General features: G+C 43.1%; 1 protein-coding gene across 1 annotated transcript in view; it reads left to right on the top strand.

Moving 5' to 3' along the window:
- cpamd8 (C3 and PZP like alpha-2-macroglobulin domain containing 8) overlaps positions 1-20653 on the top strand; it is a 216122-nt gene that overhangs the window by 91201 nt on the left and 104268 nt on the right. The window contains exons 22-27 of the mRNA XM_034179799.1: positions 10870-11000; positions 11140-11191; positions 11334-11632; positions 12430-12498; positions 12589-12745; positions 12865-13041. Coding sequence (XP_034035690.1) covers positions 10870-11000; positions 11140-11191; positions 11334-11632; positions 12430-12498; positions 12589-12745; positions 12865-13041 — 885 coding nt within the window. The remainder of the gene's footprint in view (positions 1-10869; positions 11001-11139; positions 11192-11333; positions 11633-12429; positions 12499-12588; positions 12746-12864; positions 13042-20653) is intronic.

The raw sequence follows: 20653 nt of genomic DNA, 5'->3' as shown, positions 1-20653 counted from the left end.
ACTAAAGTTAATTATGGAGTTCCACAAGGTTCTGTGCTAGGACCAATTTTATTCACTTTATACATGCTTCCCTTAGGCAGTATTATTAGACGGCATTGCTTAAATTTTCATTGTTACGCAGATGATACCCAGCTTTATCTATCCATGAAGCCAGAGGACACACACCAATTAGCTAAACTGCAGGATTGTCTTACAGGCATAAGGACATGGATGACCTCTAATTTCCTGCTTTTAAACTCAGATAAAACTGAAGTTATTGTACTTGGCCCCACAAATCTTAGAAACATGGTGTCTAACCAGATCCTTACTCTGGATGGCATTACCCTGACCTCTAGTAATACTGTGAGAAATCTTGGAGTCATTTTTGATCAGGATATGTCATTCAAAGCGCATATTAAACAAATATGTAAGACTGCTTTTTTGCATTTACGCAATATCTCTAAAATTAGAAAGGTCTTGTCTCAGAGTGATGCTGAAAAACTAATTCATGCATTTATTTCCTCTAGGCTGGACTATTGTAATTCATTATTATCAGGTTGTCCTAAAAGTTCCCTAAAAAGCCTTCAGTTAATTCAAAATGCTGCAGCTAGAGTACTGACGGGGACTAGAAGGAGAGAGCATATCTCACCCATATTGGCCTCTCTTCATTGGTTTCCTGTTAATTCTAGAATAGAATTTAAAATTCTTCTTCTTACTTATAAGGTTTTGAATAATCAGGTCCCTTCTTATCTTAGGGACCTCATAGTACCATATCACCCCAATAGAGCGCTTCGCTCTCAGACTGCAGGCTTACTTGTAGTTCCTAGGGTTTGTAAGAGTAGAATGGGAGGCAGAGCCTTCAGCTTTCAGGCTCCTCTCCTGTGGAACCAACTCCCAATTCGGATCAGGGAGACAGCCACCCTCTCTACTTTTAAGATTAGGCTTAAAACTTTCCTTTTTGCTAAAGCTTATAGTTAGGGCTGGATCAGGTGACCCTGAACCATCCCTTAGTTATGCTGCTATAGACTTAGACTGCTGGGGGGTTCCCATAATGCACTGAGTGTTTCTTTCTCTTTTTGCTCTGTATGCACCACTCTGCATTTAATCATTAGTGATTGATCTCTGCTCCCCTCTACAGCATGTCTTTTTCCTGGTTCTCTCCCTCAGCCCCAACCAGTCCCAGCAGAAGACTGCCCCTCCCTGAGCCTGGTTCTGCTGGAGGTTTCTTCCTGTTAAAAGGGAGTTTTTCCTTCCCACTGTTGCCAAGTGCTTGCTCACAGGGGGTCGTTTTGACCATTGGGATTTTTACGTAATTATTGTATGGCCTTGCCTTACAATATAAAGCGCCTTGGGGCAACTGTTTGTTGTGATTTGGCGCTATATAAATAAAATTGATTGATTGATTGATGTGAGACTTGGACCTGAACCAGTAACCTAAGGAAGTGACTCAAAGATTATATTATATGTGCATGCAGTAAAATGTGGCACCAGCACAGACCTGACCTGACGTGACCATCACTCTGTAGAGTACTGTGCAGATGCTTCTGTTACCCTGAAATTTTGACAACAATGCAGTGTTTCATGTGTACCCCGCCTCATGCTTGCTGACTCCTGGGATAGGCTCCAGCCCCCCTCGACCCTTAATTGGAGTAGGCGGTTGAAGATGAGTGATAAGTGAGTGAGCAATGTTTCATTTGTCTTCATCATTGGGTTAACAGTGCAACCACATCACTCTATGTACACCGGATCTCAGAGGACAAGTAGAGTCCATTCTGATTTGGACTTTGCTGTGAGACCACTTTGGAACACTGGGATCTCCAAATGTTTCTCCATGTGAAACTAGAGTTGGACCAGGAATGCCATCTGGGGTGTAAAATGTGGCCCAATTGCCAATGCTGGTGTACCTCCAGGCAGACAAACCCAAGGAAAAAAAAGGTCATTGGGTCAACAATGGGCAAAGATCATTGGGAAAAAAAATCAATTTGTTTTTTGTTTAATTACATAAATTGATGTATTAGCAATTGCAGAAGGTCATGGGTTTACTTCCCAGCTGCTTCTTTCTGTGTGGAATTTGCTTGTTCTCCCCATGTTTGTGTGGGTTACATCTGGATACTCTGGCTTCCTCACACTTCCAAAGACATTCAGGTTAAATAAATTGATGACTCTAAATTGATCTAAGGTGTGGGTGAGCATGGGAATGTGTTTGACTAAAAAGATTAATTCAGGTTTTGAGTATATTTCTTATTGTTACATGGGAAACAAGGTACCAGTAGATTCAGTAGATTATCACAAATCCAACAAGACCAAGCATTCGTGATATGCACACTCTTAATGAAATTGGGCTATTAGTAAAAAAAAGTAGAAAAGGGAGTGTTCACAATAATAGTAGCATCTGCTGTTGACGCTACAAACTCAAAACTATTATGTTCAACCTGCTTTTTTAGCAATCCTGTGAATCACTAAATTAGTATTTAGTTGTATAACCACAGTTTTTCATGATTTCTTCACATCTGCCAGGCATTAATTTTGTTGGTTTGGAACCAAGATTTTGCTTATTTACAAGTGGGCTTGGGGTCATTGTCTTGTTGAAACACCCATTTCAAGGGCATGTCCTCTTCAGCATAAGGCAACATGACCTCTTCAAGTATTTTGACATATCCAAACTGATCCATGATACCTGGTATGCGATATATAGGCCAAACACCATAGTAGGAGAAACATGCCTATATCATGATGCTTGCACCACCATGCTTCACTGTCTTCACTGTGAACTGTGGCTTGAATTCAGAGTTTGGGGGTTGTCTCACAAACAGTCTGCGGCCCTTGGACCCAAAAAGAACAATTTTACTCTCATCAGTCCACAAAATATTCCTCCATTTCTCTTTAGGCCAGTTGTTGTGTTCTTTGGCAAATTGTAACCTCTTCTGCACATGTCTTTTATTTAACAGAGGGACTTTGCGGGGGATGTTTGCAAATAAATTAGCTTCACACAGGTGTCTTCTAACTGTCACAGCACTTACAGGTAACTCCAGACTGTCTTTGATCATCCTGGAGCTCATCAGTGGGTGAGCCTTTGCCATTCTGGTTTTCTTCTATCCATTTTGATGGTTGTTTTCCATTTTCTTCCACGCATCTCTGTTTTTTTTTGTCCATTTTAAAGCATTGGAGATCATTGTAGATGAACAGCCTATAATTTTTTTGCACCTGCGTATAGGTTTTCCCCTCTCCATTCAACTTTTTAATCAAACTACGCTGTTCTTCTGAACAGTGTTTTGAACGTCCCATTTTCCTCAGGCTTTCAAAGAGAAAAGCATGTTCAACAGGTGCTGGCTTCATCCTTACATAGGAGACACCTGATTCACACCTGTTTGTTCCACAAAATTGATGAACTCACTGACTGAATGCCACACTACTATTATTGTGAACACCCCCTTTTCTACTTTTTTTTTACTAATAGCCCAATTTCATAGCCTTAAGAGTGTGCATATCACAAATGCTTGGTCTTGTTGGATTTGTGAGAATCTACTGAATCTACTGGTACCTTGTTTCCCATGTAACAATAAGAAATATACTCAAAACCTGGATTAATCTTTTTAGTAACATAGCACTACTATTATTCTGAACACTACTGTATGTGTTGGCCCTGTGATACTATATTAAAGGACCCAAAGTAAGTGGACAAACTAACAGTCAGTTGGAATACTTGATTAGAAATCCTTTGCAGGCAATGCCTGCCTGATGTCTGGAACTCAGTCATCAACATATGCTGGGTTTCTTCCCCGACAATGTGCTGCCAGATTTCCATGGCAGCTGTCTTCACTTCCTGCTTGGTCTTTGGTGACATTCTCTCACACTGCAAAGTGATACTCTTCATCTTAGTCTCCCTAAGTCTCCATTTGACAGAAGGCCATCGGTACCCAAGCATCCTCTGAAGAGATCTAGTCATCACTTTAGTTTACCACACACAAAGAAGATTAATGACACTCTTCTACTGGTAGCCATACTTGTCCAAACTGAAACACCACCAACAACATTTTTCACAGTGAAGATGGTATCATTTGGATATGAGCAGATCTTTCCTTTCTGCATGGTCTTCCCCTCCAGTCATCATCTTACAAGTTGATTTTATCTTATCCATCGAAGTAGTGTTGTTTCAGGGTATTTTTTAACAGATAACTTCTTTATTTTGTCTGCTGAAGTCTCCTCTTGATTGTTGATTTTGAAACCAGCCTGCCTACATCCTGAAAGGTATTTTTGGATCTGGCCAACCATCATGTAGGCTTTTTTTTTTTGTCTTCATCACACTTTTTAATTTCAGGGAGGAAGGTTCGGGGGGAGAGTTGTTTGTTTGTTTCATTTTCTGAATGTAGATAATCTGGCCCCACCCCATGTGTTCGCTGTCTTTCACATTTATGTTTTTTTTTTTTGGGGGGGGGGGGGGGGCTATGAACATAACATGATTCACTATATGGTCTTAATATTGACAGTTAACAGTTCAGGGGTCAGTGTCTGCATCCCAAGTGGGTGGACCTTCCAAAATTAGCAAATCTTACACCAATAAAAACAACTGTTAATGACATAGTAGAGAAGCTTGAATCTTCGACTGGACTGGATTGCTTGACGTGAGGACTTTTCGCTTCAAATCACAAAAGCTTCCTCAGCTAAAATTCTTGCTCTGGTAGTCTGACTTCTGTCTTGACTCTTGTAGAGAAGAATAAACCAGAAGCCAACAAAAGCTGGAGTTTTTTAACCTAACCAGACCCCTCCTACCGAGAGGCTGACTGCTATAGGCTAGTGACTAAACAATAGCTCTAATTAGCACCTATTGTGCACTCTCCTAATGATGGGATGGAAGCCTTTCCTGATGGCTCCCTTGACGACTCTCCTGATGATGTGAATGACTCATTACCATGAACAATCGCTTTGTCCCCTGTTTACAATGGGGTACTCAGGTCAAAGCAGTTTCAGTCAGGGGACAAAGCGTGTCCTTCCTAAGGAAGTTAAAATCTTAGCCAGAGAGAAGAAATGGTTTGAGATAGGGGTGAAGTAGGCATTCTATGTGAAACAGTTGAAACCCAGCTTTAACCGGGGAGGGGGTCTGAGACACACTTTGTCCCCTGTTTACAATGGGGTACTCAGATCAAAGCAGTTTCAGTCTTTTGTTCATGGTAATGAGTCATTCACGTCATCAGGAGAGGCGTCAGTTCCATCGTTAGGAGGGACAGCTACCCTGTCATTAGGGTGCTAACTAGAGCACAATAGGTGCTAATTAAAGCAATTGTTTAATCACTAGCCTATAGCAGTCGGCCTCTCGGTAGGAGGGGTCTGGTTAGGTTAAAAACTCCAGCTTTTGTTGGCTTCTGGTTTATTCTTCTCTACAAGAGTCAAGACAGAAGTCAGACTACCAGAGCAATAATTTTAGCTGAGGAAGCTTCTGTGATTTGAAGCAAAACGTCCTCACGTCAAGCAACCCAGTCCAGTTGAAGATTCAAGCTTCTCTACTATGGAAACCACCTGGAGAACTGAGAGACTACACAGAAACTGTTAATGACATCATGTTTCCAGCAATATGTAGGTATGAGGAGACTACATCATGGAAAATCACCAGGCCTGTGAGTTCAACTCTGGGTCATCAGGCCCAGAGTCATGGAAATTTACCCTTCCTTTAAAACCCAAATTATTATCATATTCATTTCAATATTAATTTTCTTCAAAAATTAAGTGCTTTACTCAAATTGCACCCTTAAATCTAAATTCTGGCCTTATAGTTTCCTTTAAAGAAAACATACATTTTACACACAACATATGTCCTTCTAAACATCTGTTAACTGTGAAGATAAGATCAGATCAACTTTATTTATGCTATTGTGCAGCCTCTCATCAAAAAGAAACATTTGGATCCCTCTGTGCTGTCTAATTTCAGGCCTATCTCTAAATTGCCATTTCTGCCTAAAAATTTAGAGTGGTTCTTATTCAGATCCAATCATTCTTGTTGGCCAATGATATCTATGAGAAGTTTCAGTCTGGTTTTAAACCATGCCATAGCACTGAGGCAGCACTTATGAGAGTTTTTAATAATCTAATGGTAACTGTTGACGCAGAAAACCCTGCATTGTTGGTGCTCCTTGATTTGACAGTTGCTTTTGACACTGTGGATCATGGGATCCTCCTAGCATGATTGGAACAGTGGGTGGGCATTACAGGCTCCGCTCTCTTCTGGTTCCGAGCCTACTTGACTGACCGGAGTTTTGCTGTGCAGCTACGTGAATTCACCTTCTCCTCAGCCCCTCTTGCCTCTGGGGTCCCCCAAGGTTCCATCCTTGGGCCGATTCATTTCCTATTGTATACAGTATGTTACCATTAGGGTCGGTTTTTAAGAAATACAATCTTTCTTTTCATTGTTATGCAGGCGATGTCCAGACCTACCTGCCTTTAATGTCAATTTTCAGTGATTCCATACAGACATTGTTTGATTATCTAAACAATGTTAAGTCCTGGATGACTGCAAACCTTTTGAATTTAAACGAAAAGAAGACTGTTTGGACGTGGTCTAACAAAACTAGATTTCTGCTGGCTTTCTGGGCCCCCTGACCAGAGGTGGGACAAAGTCACCAGCAAGTCACTCTCAAGTCATGAATCTGCAAGTCTCAAGTCAAGTCTCAAGTCAACTCTCAAGTCATAATGACCACCAGTTGTTTTCAAGCTGACTTGAGACTTACAGATTGATAACTTGAGAATGACTTGACAGTGACTTCGTTCCACCTCTGCACCTGACACCAAACATCTGGTCGTGAGTAAAAAATCTTGGCGTCATAGTTGATGATAGGCTGAAAGTTAGTTTGGTTATGAAAACTAGTTTTTTTTCCATCTATGGATTTTATCTAAAGTAAAAGGGTACCTGCCACATAAAGATTTTGAGACTGTAATCCATGCTTTTATTAACACACATTTGGATTACTGTAACTCATTGTATTTTGGCCTGGACCAGTCACTCCTGCACTGCCTGCAGCTGGTACAAAATGTGGCTGCTCGTCTCTTTCCTGGCAAATGACAATATCTCTCCTGTCCTAGCCTTGCTGCACTGGTTTCCAGTTGCTTTTAGAATTGATTTTTAAATGTTATTGTTTGTTTTTAATGGCCTAGCCCCCCAGAATTTGTCTGAGCTCCTCCATGTCTACGCCCCATGTCAGAGCATTGAGATCTGCAAATCAGCTTCTACTGGTCACCCCAAAAATGAGGCTAAAAACTAAAGGTTATAGAGCCTTTGTGGCAGCGGCCCCTAGGCTCTGGAACAACCTGCCCTTGCATATCCATTCTGCGGGATCTATTGAGGTTTTTAAATCTTCTTTAAAGACTCACCTCTTCTCTCTGACCTTTAACCAAGCTTAAGTGGACTTTTGGCAAACTTTGTAATTTAAGTTTAATTCATTTTTATTTGTTTTATAGCACTGCGTTATGTATTTTATTATTAGTATTTATTGTATTGCTGTGTTTTATTAATTATCGTGTTTTAATGTGTGCAGCACTTTGGTCAACTCTGGTTGTTTTAAATGTGCTCTATAAACAAAGTCTGAGTTGAGTTGAGAAGGAAATTATTTTTCCACAATACAGAAACAGTAAACAATAAGTACAAGATGACATTTGCACAAGATGTTTGACAATACTTCACATAACTCTGGTCATTATGTATTCATCCTGCGGAAGGGGGAGGAATTATACAGTCTGATTGCCACATATAGGAAAGACCTCCTGTGGCGTTCTGTGGTGCACCTCGGTGGTGTTAGTCTATGGCTGTAGGTACTGTAGCACACAGGAGGTGGGAAGTGTTGTCCAGGATGCTGAGCAGCTTCCTCAGCATCCTTCTCTTTGACACCTCCACCACGTTCTCCAGCTCAACCCTAAGGACAGAGCCATCTCTCCTGATGAACTTGTTAAGTCTGTTAGTGTCACCTGCCTTCAGCCTGCTGCCCCAGCACACTACAGCATAGATGATGCTGGAGACCGCCGAGTGATAAAACATCTGCAACATATTTCTACAGATATTGAAAGATCTGAGCCTCCTGAGGAATTACAGTTGGCTCTGACCTTTCTTATACACAGGATGTGTTTACAGTCCAGTCCAGTTTGTTGTCTAAGTAGACACCCAAGTATTTGTAGTAGTCCACAATGTCTATCTCAGTTCCATTGATGGCAGAAGGGTTCAGACGGGTCTTCCGTCTTCTGAAGTGCACCACCAGCTCCTTCGTTTTAGATACGTTGAGCTGCAGGTGGTTGAGTCCACCACACGCTACAAACCATTCCACCACACTGTTGTACTCAGCCTCCTGATCACTGCCAGTGCAGCCCACAATGGCAGGGTTGTCCGAAAACCTCTGCAGGTGGCAAGACCGTGACCAGAACCTGAAGTCTGCGCTGTAGAGTGTGAACAGGAAGGGAGACAGGACCATCCCCTGTGATGCCCTCGTACTGCTCCTGATGGTGTCGGATGTAATATCCCGAAGCATCTTATACTGTGGACGGCCTGTGAGGTAGTTGGTAATCCATGCCACCAGTGGAGCCTCCACCTTCGTGTCACATAGCTTATTGCTAAGCATGTCAGGCGTTGAATGCACTTGAGAAGTCAAAGAACATGACTCTCGCAGTGCTGCCTGCCTCCTCCAGGTGAGAGTAAGCTCTGTGCAGCATGAAGATGATGGTATCCTCCACTCCCCTGTTGGTCTGGTATGCAAACTGCAGGGGGTCCAGCGACTGTGTGGAGGTGCCTCAGGATGGGCATCCCAAGTGACTTCATAGCATGTGATGTTAGGGCCACAGGTCTGTAGTCATTAAGTGTGTTGGTTATCAGAAATACATAACAGAATTATCTTCTGGCATTTGCATATTATCATGATAAATTTGTTATTAGCATGTCATCTGTCTTTGGCAAAAAATTACACCACAATATGTTACCCCATAATATGATAACTAAGCATGAGAGATGGTTGCCAACTAATCCTTTTAAAAACCTTATTAACTAAAACTATAATTTGCACCACTTTTCACCAGAATTGGAGCAAGTTCAACTTTTGATCCCTGTACAAACTGAAATTGACCTTTGTCGTCCTTTGAGCTGTTTTTACCTCATAACTCCATAATATTCAGCCACAGATAGTCCAAACTATACATTTGTTAAATATTTATGATCAGATAAATTCTGCACATTGGATGGCAGGACAAGATGCCCAACACAGAGGTCTTGGAACGTGCCAACATGAGCAGCATGTGCACCATTCTTGGCGAAAGGTGCCTTTGTTCGCTTGGCCAGGTAAGGAGGATAGATCTGGGCTCCATTCCTAAAGATCTACTGTACGGTGAGCTGGCAGAGGGCACTTGTTTGGCTGGTCGACCACGCCTGTGCTTCAAGGATGTCTGCAAGAAGGACATGAAAATGTGCAGCATCAATGTCAACATGTGGGAGCAGTGTGCAGAGGACCGTGCAGCTTGGTGCCTGACTGTCAGAACAGGTGCACGGAGGGCTGAGCAGAAGAGGAACCAAGGTCTGCTGAGCAACGAGCTAGGAGGAAGGAGAGACAGCGGCAGTCTCAACAGGCATCACAGTACACGTGCAACAAATGCAGCAGAGATTGTCACTCGCGCATTGGACTGATAAGTCATTCACGCAGGTGCAGATAGAAACAAAAGACAAAAATTTCCTGTATATTCATATTGTCAACTGTGTTGGTAGCATGGCCCAAGCAGAGGGTCACCTCTTTGAGTCTGGTCCGCTTGAGGTTTCTTCCTCAAATCATCAGAGGGAGTTTTTTCCTTACCACTGTTGCCTCTGTGCTTGCGCTAGGTTAGACCTTATTGTGGCAGCTTTATTGTGATTTGGCGTTATACAAAATAAAATAAATTTAAAAAGTGTAAAAAACAAACAAGAAAAGCAAAAGAGATGATCAGACAATTAATGTGGTATGTTTTTTAACATGATTGCCTGGATTGAGAGTTGGTCACCATGGCACCCATGACGAAAATTCATGGCTCAATATCCAGATTTTTGTAATATGTTTGGCTACATCTGTGCCAATTTTGGTGCTTTTATCACCAAATGTACAATTCTTATGAAGAAAAAAATAGTTATGCCGCTCCACTATATGTTCTAGCAGTCAATGTCCACATATTTATTGATGAAATCTTGTTGCATGTCCTACAATCTGTCTCACCTGTTTGATTAATTTATTGGTGTGGCACGTAAAAACAAGAGCAGCTCACATGCAACACCACTTGGTGTGAACGTGACGCTTGATTATCCAACTGTTGACTTGGGTCAGAGAGGTGCCGGCCAAGCAGTGTGCGATCTGCTCAGCCATCCAGAGTTACAAACATCCCCACCCGAGTGCATGTGATAAGAAAGCGGGCCAGCAGTGGGGAGCAACCACATGTTGATGAGTTTGCAGGTCACTAGGCCCCCCACGGCCCCTCTCTGAGTCCTCTGGCCCCTTGTCTTTCCTTTTCACTACACACTCTCAAAAGACACCAATGGCACAGATCCACATTTCCAGTGTGCTTCCCAACAATAGAACTAAGAGTGCAGGGCGTGTGTGTGCTGTTTATCATATGAAGGGTGTGAAGTGTTCAAACACCTGATAAGACCTTACGTAGTTGTTCGTTATTTGCTGTGCTGTCCTCTGCAACCAATTATTTTGTTGACAAATATTGTATAACATGGACAGTAACTTAAACTAAGGATAGGGCTATTTGACACCTTAAAGTTTTAAGCACCACCATCACGTTCCTCGGATTCTGAAAGCAAACAACTTACTTTCCTCAGGCATTTTAGGCAACCAATAAAAGTGATGTGCTGTACCAGAAATGAAAGATAGATGACTTGTGTACCATGATACTCAACAGCTCGAGCCATTGCATACAGTGAACCAAGCTGCTGTTCAGATGGACTGCAGACAGGCAAATCAGGCAATGATCTAGATGACAGGAGGACCCCAACTGGCCTTGACTATGTTCGCAGAACTGTCCTTGTGGAGGTGAGATGACTGGAATTGATCTATGTCATGTGCATTGTGTACTAATTTTACTCTCAGAATGTTCATATATGTGCATCCTTGCTCTGCTGCACTCCTGTTACTTCTGCAATTGATGGACTTGTTCTTGCTCTTCTTGCAGCCAGAAGGTCTGCCTAGAGAATACACATACAGTGTCTTCTTCTGTCCCAACGGTCAGCACAGATATTTTTCTGATAAAATTTGTGCTGCAGTTTTATTTCTAATAATTAGTGTAGTGCATAGCTATATTGCTACCATTGTTACGAGTTTAAGTTAGACCTGTGACCCTGACTGTATTAGTATTTTCATTCTCAGAGAGAATCCACATTTCTACCCCCAACAAATATGAATTCCAATATGTGAAGAAGCCAGCCAGAATGAACCACTTCCAGGTGGCAGTGAAGACTCACAACGATGCCCATTTTGCCCTCTCGACCACCCCCCATGATAATGCAGAGATGATAGAGATTGTACTGGGAGGTAGGCAGAACACTCGCTCCTGGATCTCCCTGGGCAAGCTGGGTGAGGTTTTGGTCAGTGCTTCCACACCAGGAATCCTCTCGTGGGATGAGTTCCGTGGCTTCTGGATCAGCTGGAAGGGAGGCATTGTTCAGGTGAGAAGATGGCTTCTAGAAAAAAATATTCTGTAAGGAGTGTACTTTGCAATTCTACAATAACAATTACTATCATACTACAATACATTTGTAGGAGTATGAAGGTCCAAGTCTTTAGAGTCCTGGTGCTTTCTCCCTTATTGTATAGTCATGAGACCTGGATGCTAAATAGTGACCTATGATGACTGCTGGATGTCTTTGGTACTAATTCTGTCCTGAGAATCTTTGGGTACCATTGGAATGACTTGGCTCAAATGAGTGGTGACATGGGGAGACCCACATGAGGCATCCTATTTGCAATGTGATAGAACTACACATTATCAATCCCAACTTTTCAAAAATGGCTTCAGGTCATGAGGCGATCTGTTGACACCACAGAGAATCAGAAAGACCCGAGAGACTGCAGGGTCTTTGTGTATATAGGCGTGATGCTACTTTCATCCATTGTGCCAGTGAGGTCACATAATGGTCTGACATCAGTGAAGATCAATGGTGATCTGTTGCCTGGAGGCCATGGAGCACTCACTAGCTCACGTACAGTTCTTTGGCCCAACATTCACTTTGCACCATTCATCATAGTGCACAATGTTGTTTCCATATGTCTGGCAGCATTTGCATTTTAATTGCATGCAGGAGGTGAGTGAACAAGTTTGGTGTCAGAAGTAGCATGAATAAACAATACAACCAAATATAATTTAATGGACTGTTGGCTACATTTGCTTGTGTTTGGTCCATTTATACATGAATATGGCTCTGAAAATGGCTTTTCTTTAACCTTTCTGTGTTACTGACCTTAGGTAGGTCATGGTTTACAACCAACAAATGAATCAGTGATCCTCCAGTGGGCAGGCCAGTTCCCTGGACAGGTTAGAATTGGTTCAGTGCATTTATACACTGGTAGCAATAATTTCTTTGAAGAGATAAGTTATGCAACCCCCCACCCCCACCCAATCCAGGTGCGACACATTGGCTTTTCAACAGGATGGGGCTCAGTAGGGGAGTTTAAGATTTGGAAGAAAGAAGACTCAGATGAGAACCACAATGAGGCTTTCACTCTGGGGGTCCCGCACAACATAGTACCTGGATCTGAGAAGGCCACTGCATTTATGATTGGTAAATTTATTTATGTTTAAAGCATGTAAGTATATTCAGTTTAATTTGCATTTTATAGTGTGAATATTCATTTGGTCTCTGTGTTTGTGTGCGTGCCTTCATTTGACCGCCTGTATCAGGGGATGTGATGGGACCAACACTGAATAATCTGAACAAGCTGTTGCGGCTACCCTCCGGGTGTGGTGAGCAGAACATGATCCACTTTGCACCCAACGTTTTCGTTCTGAAATACTTGCAGAAGACCCGACAGCTCAGCCCTGAGGTGGAGAGCGAGGCCACAGACTACCTACTGCAAGGTAAAGAATAAGCAACAATTGTCTCATGTGACCAACTCATGTGAACAACTTACATTCTTAGGCCCAGAATTACACTAGGATGAGGATGATGGCATTAATAAGATATGCCAAAAGATTCCATGATCTGTGGGACAGGAGTTTTGATGACCCATATTTCTATCAGTGTTCGATTTAAAGTGTGTGCTTCAAGCTACCTGTCTGTGTCCTCGGACACAATTCTTCCTCTACATTGATCCAGTCCTTCCAGCTGTAACTGGGTACTAGTCTTGGCTGGGTGGGGGTTGGTGGGGGCTTGTGATGGACTGACATCTTATTCAAGGAATTGTAGGCTGTTGTGAAAGTGTAGTGACACGGACCCACAAGAGGGGGCGCAAATGAACGGACAATAGAAGGAGTCAAATTAGAACACTTTACTGTTGTGAATGCCACAACCATACACAGCAGATTATAGAATGATACAAAGTCAATGGATAAAGGTGTCGTGTGGGCAGGCTCGACGATAGGAGACGTCCGTCTAAAGAAGAACCGGAACCACACGATTTCCTCCGCCACCGAACCCGAAGGATATTGGAGCCGCCAGGTCCCGAATCCCCCAGGTGGCCACCGTCTCCGCGTGTCGGATCTGGTACTGCTGGCGAAGAGCAAAGACAGTCAAGTGTGGGTGTGTGTACACCCAGTAACAACAACGGTGGGAATTCCACCTCCACCTCAAATCACACACTCGTGCAGCTCCTGTTTCAGCACTTATCTGGAAAGAGTGAGAGGCGAAGACGTCGGCACTCTCACAAACCACCAATCAGCGGACAAGGCTCCACAGGAAAGCGGCTGCAAAAAGAGTTCAGACTAAGGTACAGTTTAGTTTATGGCTGAGAATATTACCTCCTTAGAAGAACGATATCTCGGCGACGTGGTGGAGGTGTCATCCTGCTTTTATCTGGGGTGAAGTGCAGATGATCGGTGACAGCTGTCATAGCTGATGAGTGACAGCTGTCACCTCGGCTGTTCCTGTGAGGCGGCAGCGCCCTCTAGTGCCTGAAGCCCGCACTTCAGGCAGGGCGCCCTCTGGTGGTGGGCCAGCAGTACCTCCTCTTCTGGCGGCCCACACAACAGTAGGCTTTCATTCATTTCACGCTATGGTGTCTGGGGATAAGCAGTGGCCCAATGGGCCTCAGAACTTATGTAGAACTTATGTCCTGTACAGATTTTACATTGTCCTAAAATTCCTGCTGGCGCTGTCTTTCCGGCTTAAGGCACTTTTCCCATGATCCACCTTTGGGGCTAGGAGCTAGGAACCAGCTGTCCTGGTGTTAAAGGTCACACATTCAAATAAAGGTGGACAAGTTCCTCATTGTGATCCATTTATCATTGTTGTGTCTCACTGACAGAAGTCAGTGAGAAGAGGAAGGCTATTTTTGATGATGCACACAGGCTGTTGGATGAAGTCTGCTGCCACCTTTAAACTGGGTACTTTAAAGAAGTGGTTGCTTCATTAATTTTGGACACTATTTTCTTGTAATTTTAATGTTTATGAATTTTAATGTAGGGGTTTAATCATGTTCTTCTATTGTATTCATTGTAATGGCTTTAGATCAGACATCGTGTCAGTTGCCTAAAACATCTAGTACTGATTAGAAGGTGAGGTGCTGTAGTACAAAAATAGTTTTTTGGTGTCTTTCTTTTGATCAAATTCCTAAGTGAGTTGACTAATATTCCAACACTGAACTAGAACACTTTTCTGTGTGGATCACTTCTAAGTTAACCAGTGGTGGGCACAGCTAACCATGAAGTTAGCTTCGATAACCATTAATCCAATAACTGAAAAGTTATGTTTTATGACACTAAACCGATAAACTGCTAAAAAATGTATCTTTATTACAGATAACTGATAACTTTTAGTATTGATTTGGACGCAGCCACATCAAATTACACTGTCGGCTTCTAATAAACTAGTTTCACTTTAAGTGCTGCAAGGGCTGCTGGGTAAATTCAAGGATCGCAAACACAAAAAGAATGAACGAAAAATGAATGAATAAAAAATAAAACCTCAAACACTGTCATCATCTTTCAAAAGCAGTAAAACACAGTATTATAAGTCACAGTTTATCTTGGTATTATACAACCCCTGGCAAAAATTATGGAATCACCGGCCACGGAGGATGTTCATTCAGTTGTTTAATTTTGTAGAAAAAAAGCAGATCACAGACATGACACAAAACTAAAGTCATTTCAAATGGCAGCTTTCTGGCTTTAAGAAACACTATAAGAAATCAGGAAAAAAAATTGTGGCAGTCAGTAACAGTTACTTTTTTAGACCAAGCAGAGGGAAAAAAATATGGAATCACTCAATTCTGAGGAAAAAATTATGGAATCATGAAAAACAAAAAAACACTCCAACATATCACTAGTATTTTGTTGCACCACCTCAGGCTTTTATAACAGCTTGCAGTCTCTGAGGCATGGACTTAATGAGTGACAAACAGTACTCTTCATCAATCTGGCTCCAACTTTCTCTGATTGCTGTTGCCAGATCAGCTTTGCAGGTTGGAGCCTTGTCATGGACCATTTTCTTCAAATTCCACCAAAGATTTTCAATTGGATTAAGATCTGGACTATTTGCAGGCCATGACATTGACCCTATGTGTCTTTTTGCAAGGAATGTTTTCACAGTTTTTGCTCTATGGCAAGATGCATTATCATCTTGAAAAATGATTTCATCATCCCCAAACATCCTTTCAATTGATGGGATAAGAAAAGTGTCCAAAATATCAACGTAAACTTGTGCATTTATTGATGATGTAATGACAGCCATCTCCCCAGTGCCTTTACCTGACATGCAGCCCCATATCATCAATGACTGTGGAAATTTACATGTTCTCTTCAGGCAGTCATCTTTATAAATCTCATTGGAACGGCACCAAACAAAAGTTCCAGCATCATCACCTTGCCCAATGCAGATTCGAGATTCATCACTGAATATGACTTTCATCCAGTCATCCACAGTCCACGATTGCTTTTCCTTAGCCCATTGTAACCTTGTTTTTTTCTGTTTAGGTGTTAATGATGGCTTTCGTTTAGCTTTTCTGTATGTAAATCCCATTTCCTTTAGGCGGTTTCTTACAGTTCGGTCACAGACGTTGACTCCAGTTGCCTCCCATTCGTTCCTCATTTGTTTTGTTGTGCATTTTCGATTTTTGAGACATATTGCTTTAAGTTTTCTGTCTTGATGCTTTGATGTCTTCCTTGGTCTACCAGTATGTTTGCCTTTAACAACCTTCCCATGTTGTTTGTATTTGGTCCAGAGTTTAGACACAGCTGACTGTGAAAAACCAACACCTTTTGCAACATTGCGTGATGATTTACCCTCTTTTAAGAGTTTGATAATCCTCTCCTTTGTTTCATTTGACATCTCTCGTGTTGGAGCCATGATTCATGTCAGTCCACTTGGTGCAACAGCTCTCCAAGGTGTGATCACTCCTTTTTAGATGCAGACTAACGAGCAGATCTGATTTGATGCAGGTGTTAGTTTTGGGGATGAAAATTTACTGGGTGATTCCATAATTTATTCCTCAGAATTGAGTGAGTCCATATTTTTTTTCCCTCTGCTTGGTCTAAATAAGTAACCGTTACTGACTGCCACAATTTTTTTTTCTTGATTTCTTATAGTGTTTCTTAAAGCCAGAAAGATGCCATTTGAAATGACTTTAGTTTTGTGTCATGTCTGTGATCTGCTTTTTTTTTACAAAATTAAACAACTGAATGAACATCCTCCGAGGCCGGTGATTCCATAATTATTGCCAGGGGTTGTATACACCATCATTTATGAACTAAAAGCTGCTGTTTTTTTCACACGCTTTGAACCCTGCTGCTTAAACAACTGAAATACGTCCATTAATGCATTGATTGGCAGAGTAAAAGACATGTAATAAATAGAAATTCTTACCTGTTTGTTTCAGTGGGATTCATGAAGAAAATAATCTACATAAAGCGTCCTTTTCATCGAAAACGGTGTCTAAAACGGTGAAGAAAAGTCCCTGTGTAACAAAGGTGTGCCGTGTGATCTCCTCTCTGCCACGGAGTCTTGCAGGTTAAATTATCCAGTCAGCCACAAAGAAATAAAGTAAATAATGTTAAAATTAGTCCGTTTTGTTTGTGTTAAGTGGACGGTAACAGTGTAACGTCCAAAGTGAACCTGAACTACACTACCCACAATGCTCCCTGCGCCACCGGCCAATCACACCTTGCGCTTAATGATGACATCATCAGCAAGCGACAGCCAGTCTACCACAAACTACTGATCTACACACGACAAGGACTAAAATGTTTGATTTTAGGGTTTACAAACATTTTTGACTATTAAACTTTGCTCACTTTACCAGCAAAAAAAAAGATCTTAGCAGACTGAAAGTTATCAGAGCTAAATTTATCGGAAGATAATTGGTCCGCTGATGGTTTTTAAACTTATCTGAAAAGCTAATCTGCTAACAAAAACATTAGCTTTGATAATTATCGGTTATCAGATTAGCTGAACAGTGCCCACCACTGAAGTTAACTGATGACAAGTATACCCAATGATTTGCTGCAATCCCCAAAATGTATTGTCTCCAACTTGCCATCAGCTGTTAATGTAGCTGAAACAAGGGTGTCAAAGAAGACCTCAGAATGTGCAATGATTTTCAACAGGTCAGACCTGTTTGGGCCCCACGGTGCAAAATGTGCCCTCATGCTGAGCTGAAGAAATGTTTTCTAATTGTTGTCAAGTGTTGTGGATTTTCTGGAAACCATCAGGGTATAAGTTTGCTTTGGATAAGGGAGTTTGTTTTTGGAAATGTGGATTTCTTGACAGCGGAACCTTGGCTTTGCTGGCACTGAGTGCTTTACATCAGGGTTTGGCGCATGCAGCTGGATGTTGTTCCTGAGAGTTAACCATAACAAGCTTCCCTCCTTTTCGCATGTTTTCTCTACTTGCACCCTCAAAAAAATATAATAAGGAACTCCTTTTTTTCTCTCTTAAACATCCCTAAATTGCAGTGCCACAGACTGGCCACCCTGCATGAGGAAAATAAATGAGCTGTGCACAATCCAAAGTTAGTGTTAACGTCTCAATATTAGTACTGTACTAAAGCTGTGACAGGCAGCCCTGCTTGCTTTCTGTTTCCCTGCTACAAGAAGCAGTAAGCAAAATGTCTAAAGCAATTACGAATAATATATTTTCCTAAATTTGCTCCACAATAAAAGCTTGTCATCGTCCAAAGTATTCTGCCACAGGTTCACGGCAAAATGTCTCAGGTGTGCATGCCACATTCTTTCAACTGTCACAGAATAAAATGGGTTTTGATGGGTAAAATAAGTTGCAGAGCGTATTTTGGACAAGTTCAAAATGCGACTCTTGCAACTCCAAAATTTATTAACTGGTTTTAAAGAAGTGTTGCCACAGTGGCCCACAGAGGTACCATGTTGGGCCACATAAGTGCGTATGTTAGCAACTGTCACAATGATTTTGGTGTAAAAACAGTTTTATGACATACACAAAACGTGCACCAAAAGTTGCCAAACAGAACACATCATTTTTATATATTGTTGTGGTCAGACGTTTACATACACTCACCATGGGCATGAAGGTTATGGTACTTTTGGGCTTTTAATGATGTCCTTGAAATTTTCTTTTGTGAAGGAGGAATGATTTCGGGAAAAACCCTGTTGTGTCTGATGATTTGCAGATGTTAATGCTGGATTTTACGGTCGCAAATTGAGTTTTACCAGTGATGCGTTAGCCTAGCTGGTAAAAAGCCCAATTCTTGCTTTTTAAAGCCATTAATTGTGTATGCTGTACAATCATTCCATCCTGTGAAAAAACAGTTCAATAACATCATTAAAAGCCTAAAAAGACCATGATGTTCATGTCCATCCATGATGAGTGTAGTGTTGTGAAAGTGTAGTGACACGGACCCACAACAGGGGGCGTAAATGAACGGACAATGAAAGAGTCGAATATGAACAGTTTACTGTTGTGAAACAAGCACAACCAGAACACAGATGATTACAGAATTTATGCAAACAGTCAATCTAGAAAGGTGACGTGTGGGCAGGCTCGAGGATAGAAGACGTCTGTCCTGAGAAGAACCGGAACCACACGATTTCCTCCGCCACCGAACCAGGAGAATACTGGAGCCGCCAAGTCCCGAATTCCCAGGTGGCCACAGTCTCCGGATGTCGGATCTGGTACTGCTGGCGAGGAGCAAAAACAGTAAGAGGTGGGTGCGTGCACACCCAGTAACAACAATGGTGGAAATATCACCTCCACCTCTAATACAAGAACGTGCAGAGTAATGCAGTTATCTCTCAGGGGGAAAAGGAATGCAGTCCTAGCTCCCAATCACCAGCTCCTGCTGTCCTGAGATTAAACAGGTACTCCTGCAAAACACGTACAGAACAAAGACTTATGTGTAAGCACACGAACGGCTGAGAGTCGTTACCTCTACAGGTAGATGATATCTCGGCAGCGAGGTGGAGATGACATCCGGCTTTTATGGAGTGATGAAATGAAGATGGGTGACAGCTGTCACGAGTTGATGTGTGACAGCTGTCACTCCGGGTTGTGTCCGTGGCGGCAGCGCCCTCTCGTGCCTGAAGCCTGCACTTCAGGCAGGGCGCCCTCTGGTGGTGGGCCAGCAGTACCTCCTCTTCTGGCGGCCCACACAACAGGACCCCCCCCCTCAACGGGCGCCTCCTGGCGCCCGACCAGGCTTGTCCGGGTGACGTTGCTACAAGTTGGCCAGGAGGTCCGGGTTCAGGATGAAGCTCCTCTTCACCCAGGAGCGTTCTTCTGGTCCATACCCCTCCCAGTCCACCAAATACTGAAACCCCCGGCCCTTCCGACGGACGTCCAGGAGCCTGCGAACCGTCCATGCAGGCTCCCCGTCGATGATCCGGGCAGGAGGCAGCGCCGGTCCAGGAGTGCAGAGGGTTGAGGTGTGGTATGGCTTGATGCGGGAGACATGAAAGACCGGGTGGATCCGCAGTGAAGCCGGCAGCTGTAGCTTCACTGCGGCCGGGCTGACCACTTTAAGGATCCTAAACGACCTGATGTATCGTTCCTTCAACTTTGGGGAGTCCACGTGTAAGGGGATGTCCTTCGTTGAAAGCCATACCTCCTGCCATACCTCCTGCGCCACACCCGACGGCATCTTCGCAGGTGGGCCTGGACCGAGGGCACACCGACCTCTCCCTCCACCAGGGGGAACAATGGGGGCTGGTACCCCAGACACACCTCAAATGGGGAGAGGCCGGTGGCAGAGGACACCTGGCTGTTATGGGCGTACTCGATCCAGGCCAGATGGTGACTCCAGGCCGACGGGTGAGCGGATGTAACACAGCGGAGGGCCTGTTCAAGTTCTTGGTTGGCCCGCTCTGCCTGTCCATTCGTCTGAGGGTGATACCCGGACGAGAGGCTCACGCTGGCCCCCAGTTCTCTGCATAAACTCCTCCAAACCTGTGAGGAGAACTGAGGACCACGGTCCGAGACAATGTCCGTTGGTATCCCATGCAGACGCACGACGTGGCGGACCAGGAGGTCCGCTGTCTCCTGGGCTGTAGGGAGCTTCGGGAGGGCCAC

This window comes from Thalassophryne amazonica, chromosome 10 (assembly GCF_902500255.1).
Source record: "Thalassophryne amazonica chromosome 10, fThaAma1.1, whole genome shotgun sequence".
In the NCBI taxonomy this organism is placed as follows: domain Eukaryota; kingdom Metazoa; phylum Chordata; class Actinopteri; order Batrachoidiformes; family Batrachoididae; genus Thalassophryne; species Thalassophryne amazonica.
The sequence above is the reverse complement of the archived record's forward strand: the minus strand, read 5'-3'. Positions and strand labels throughout refer to the sequence as shown.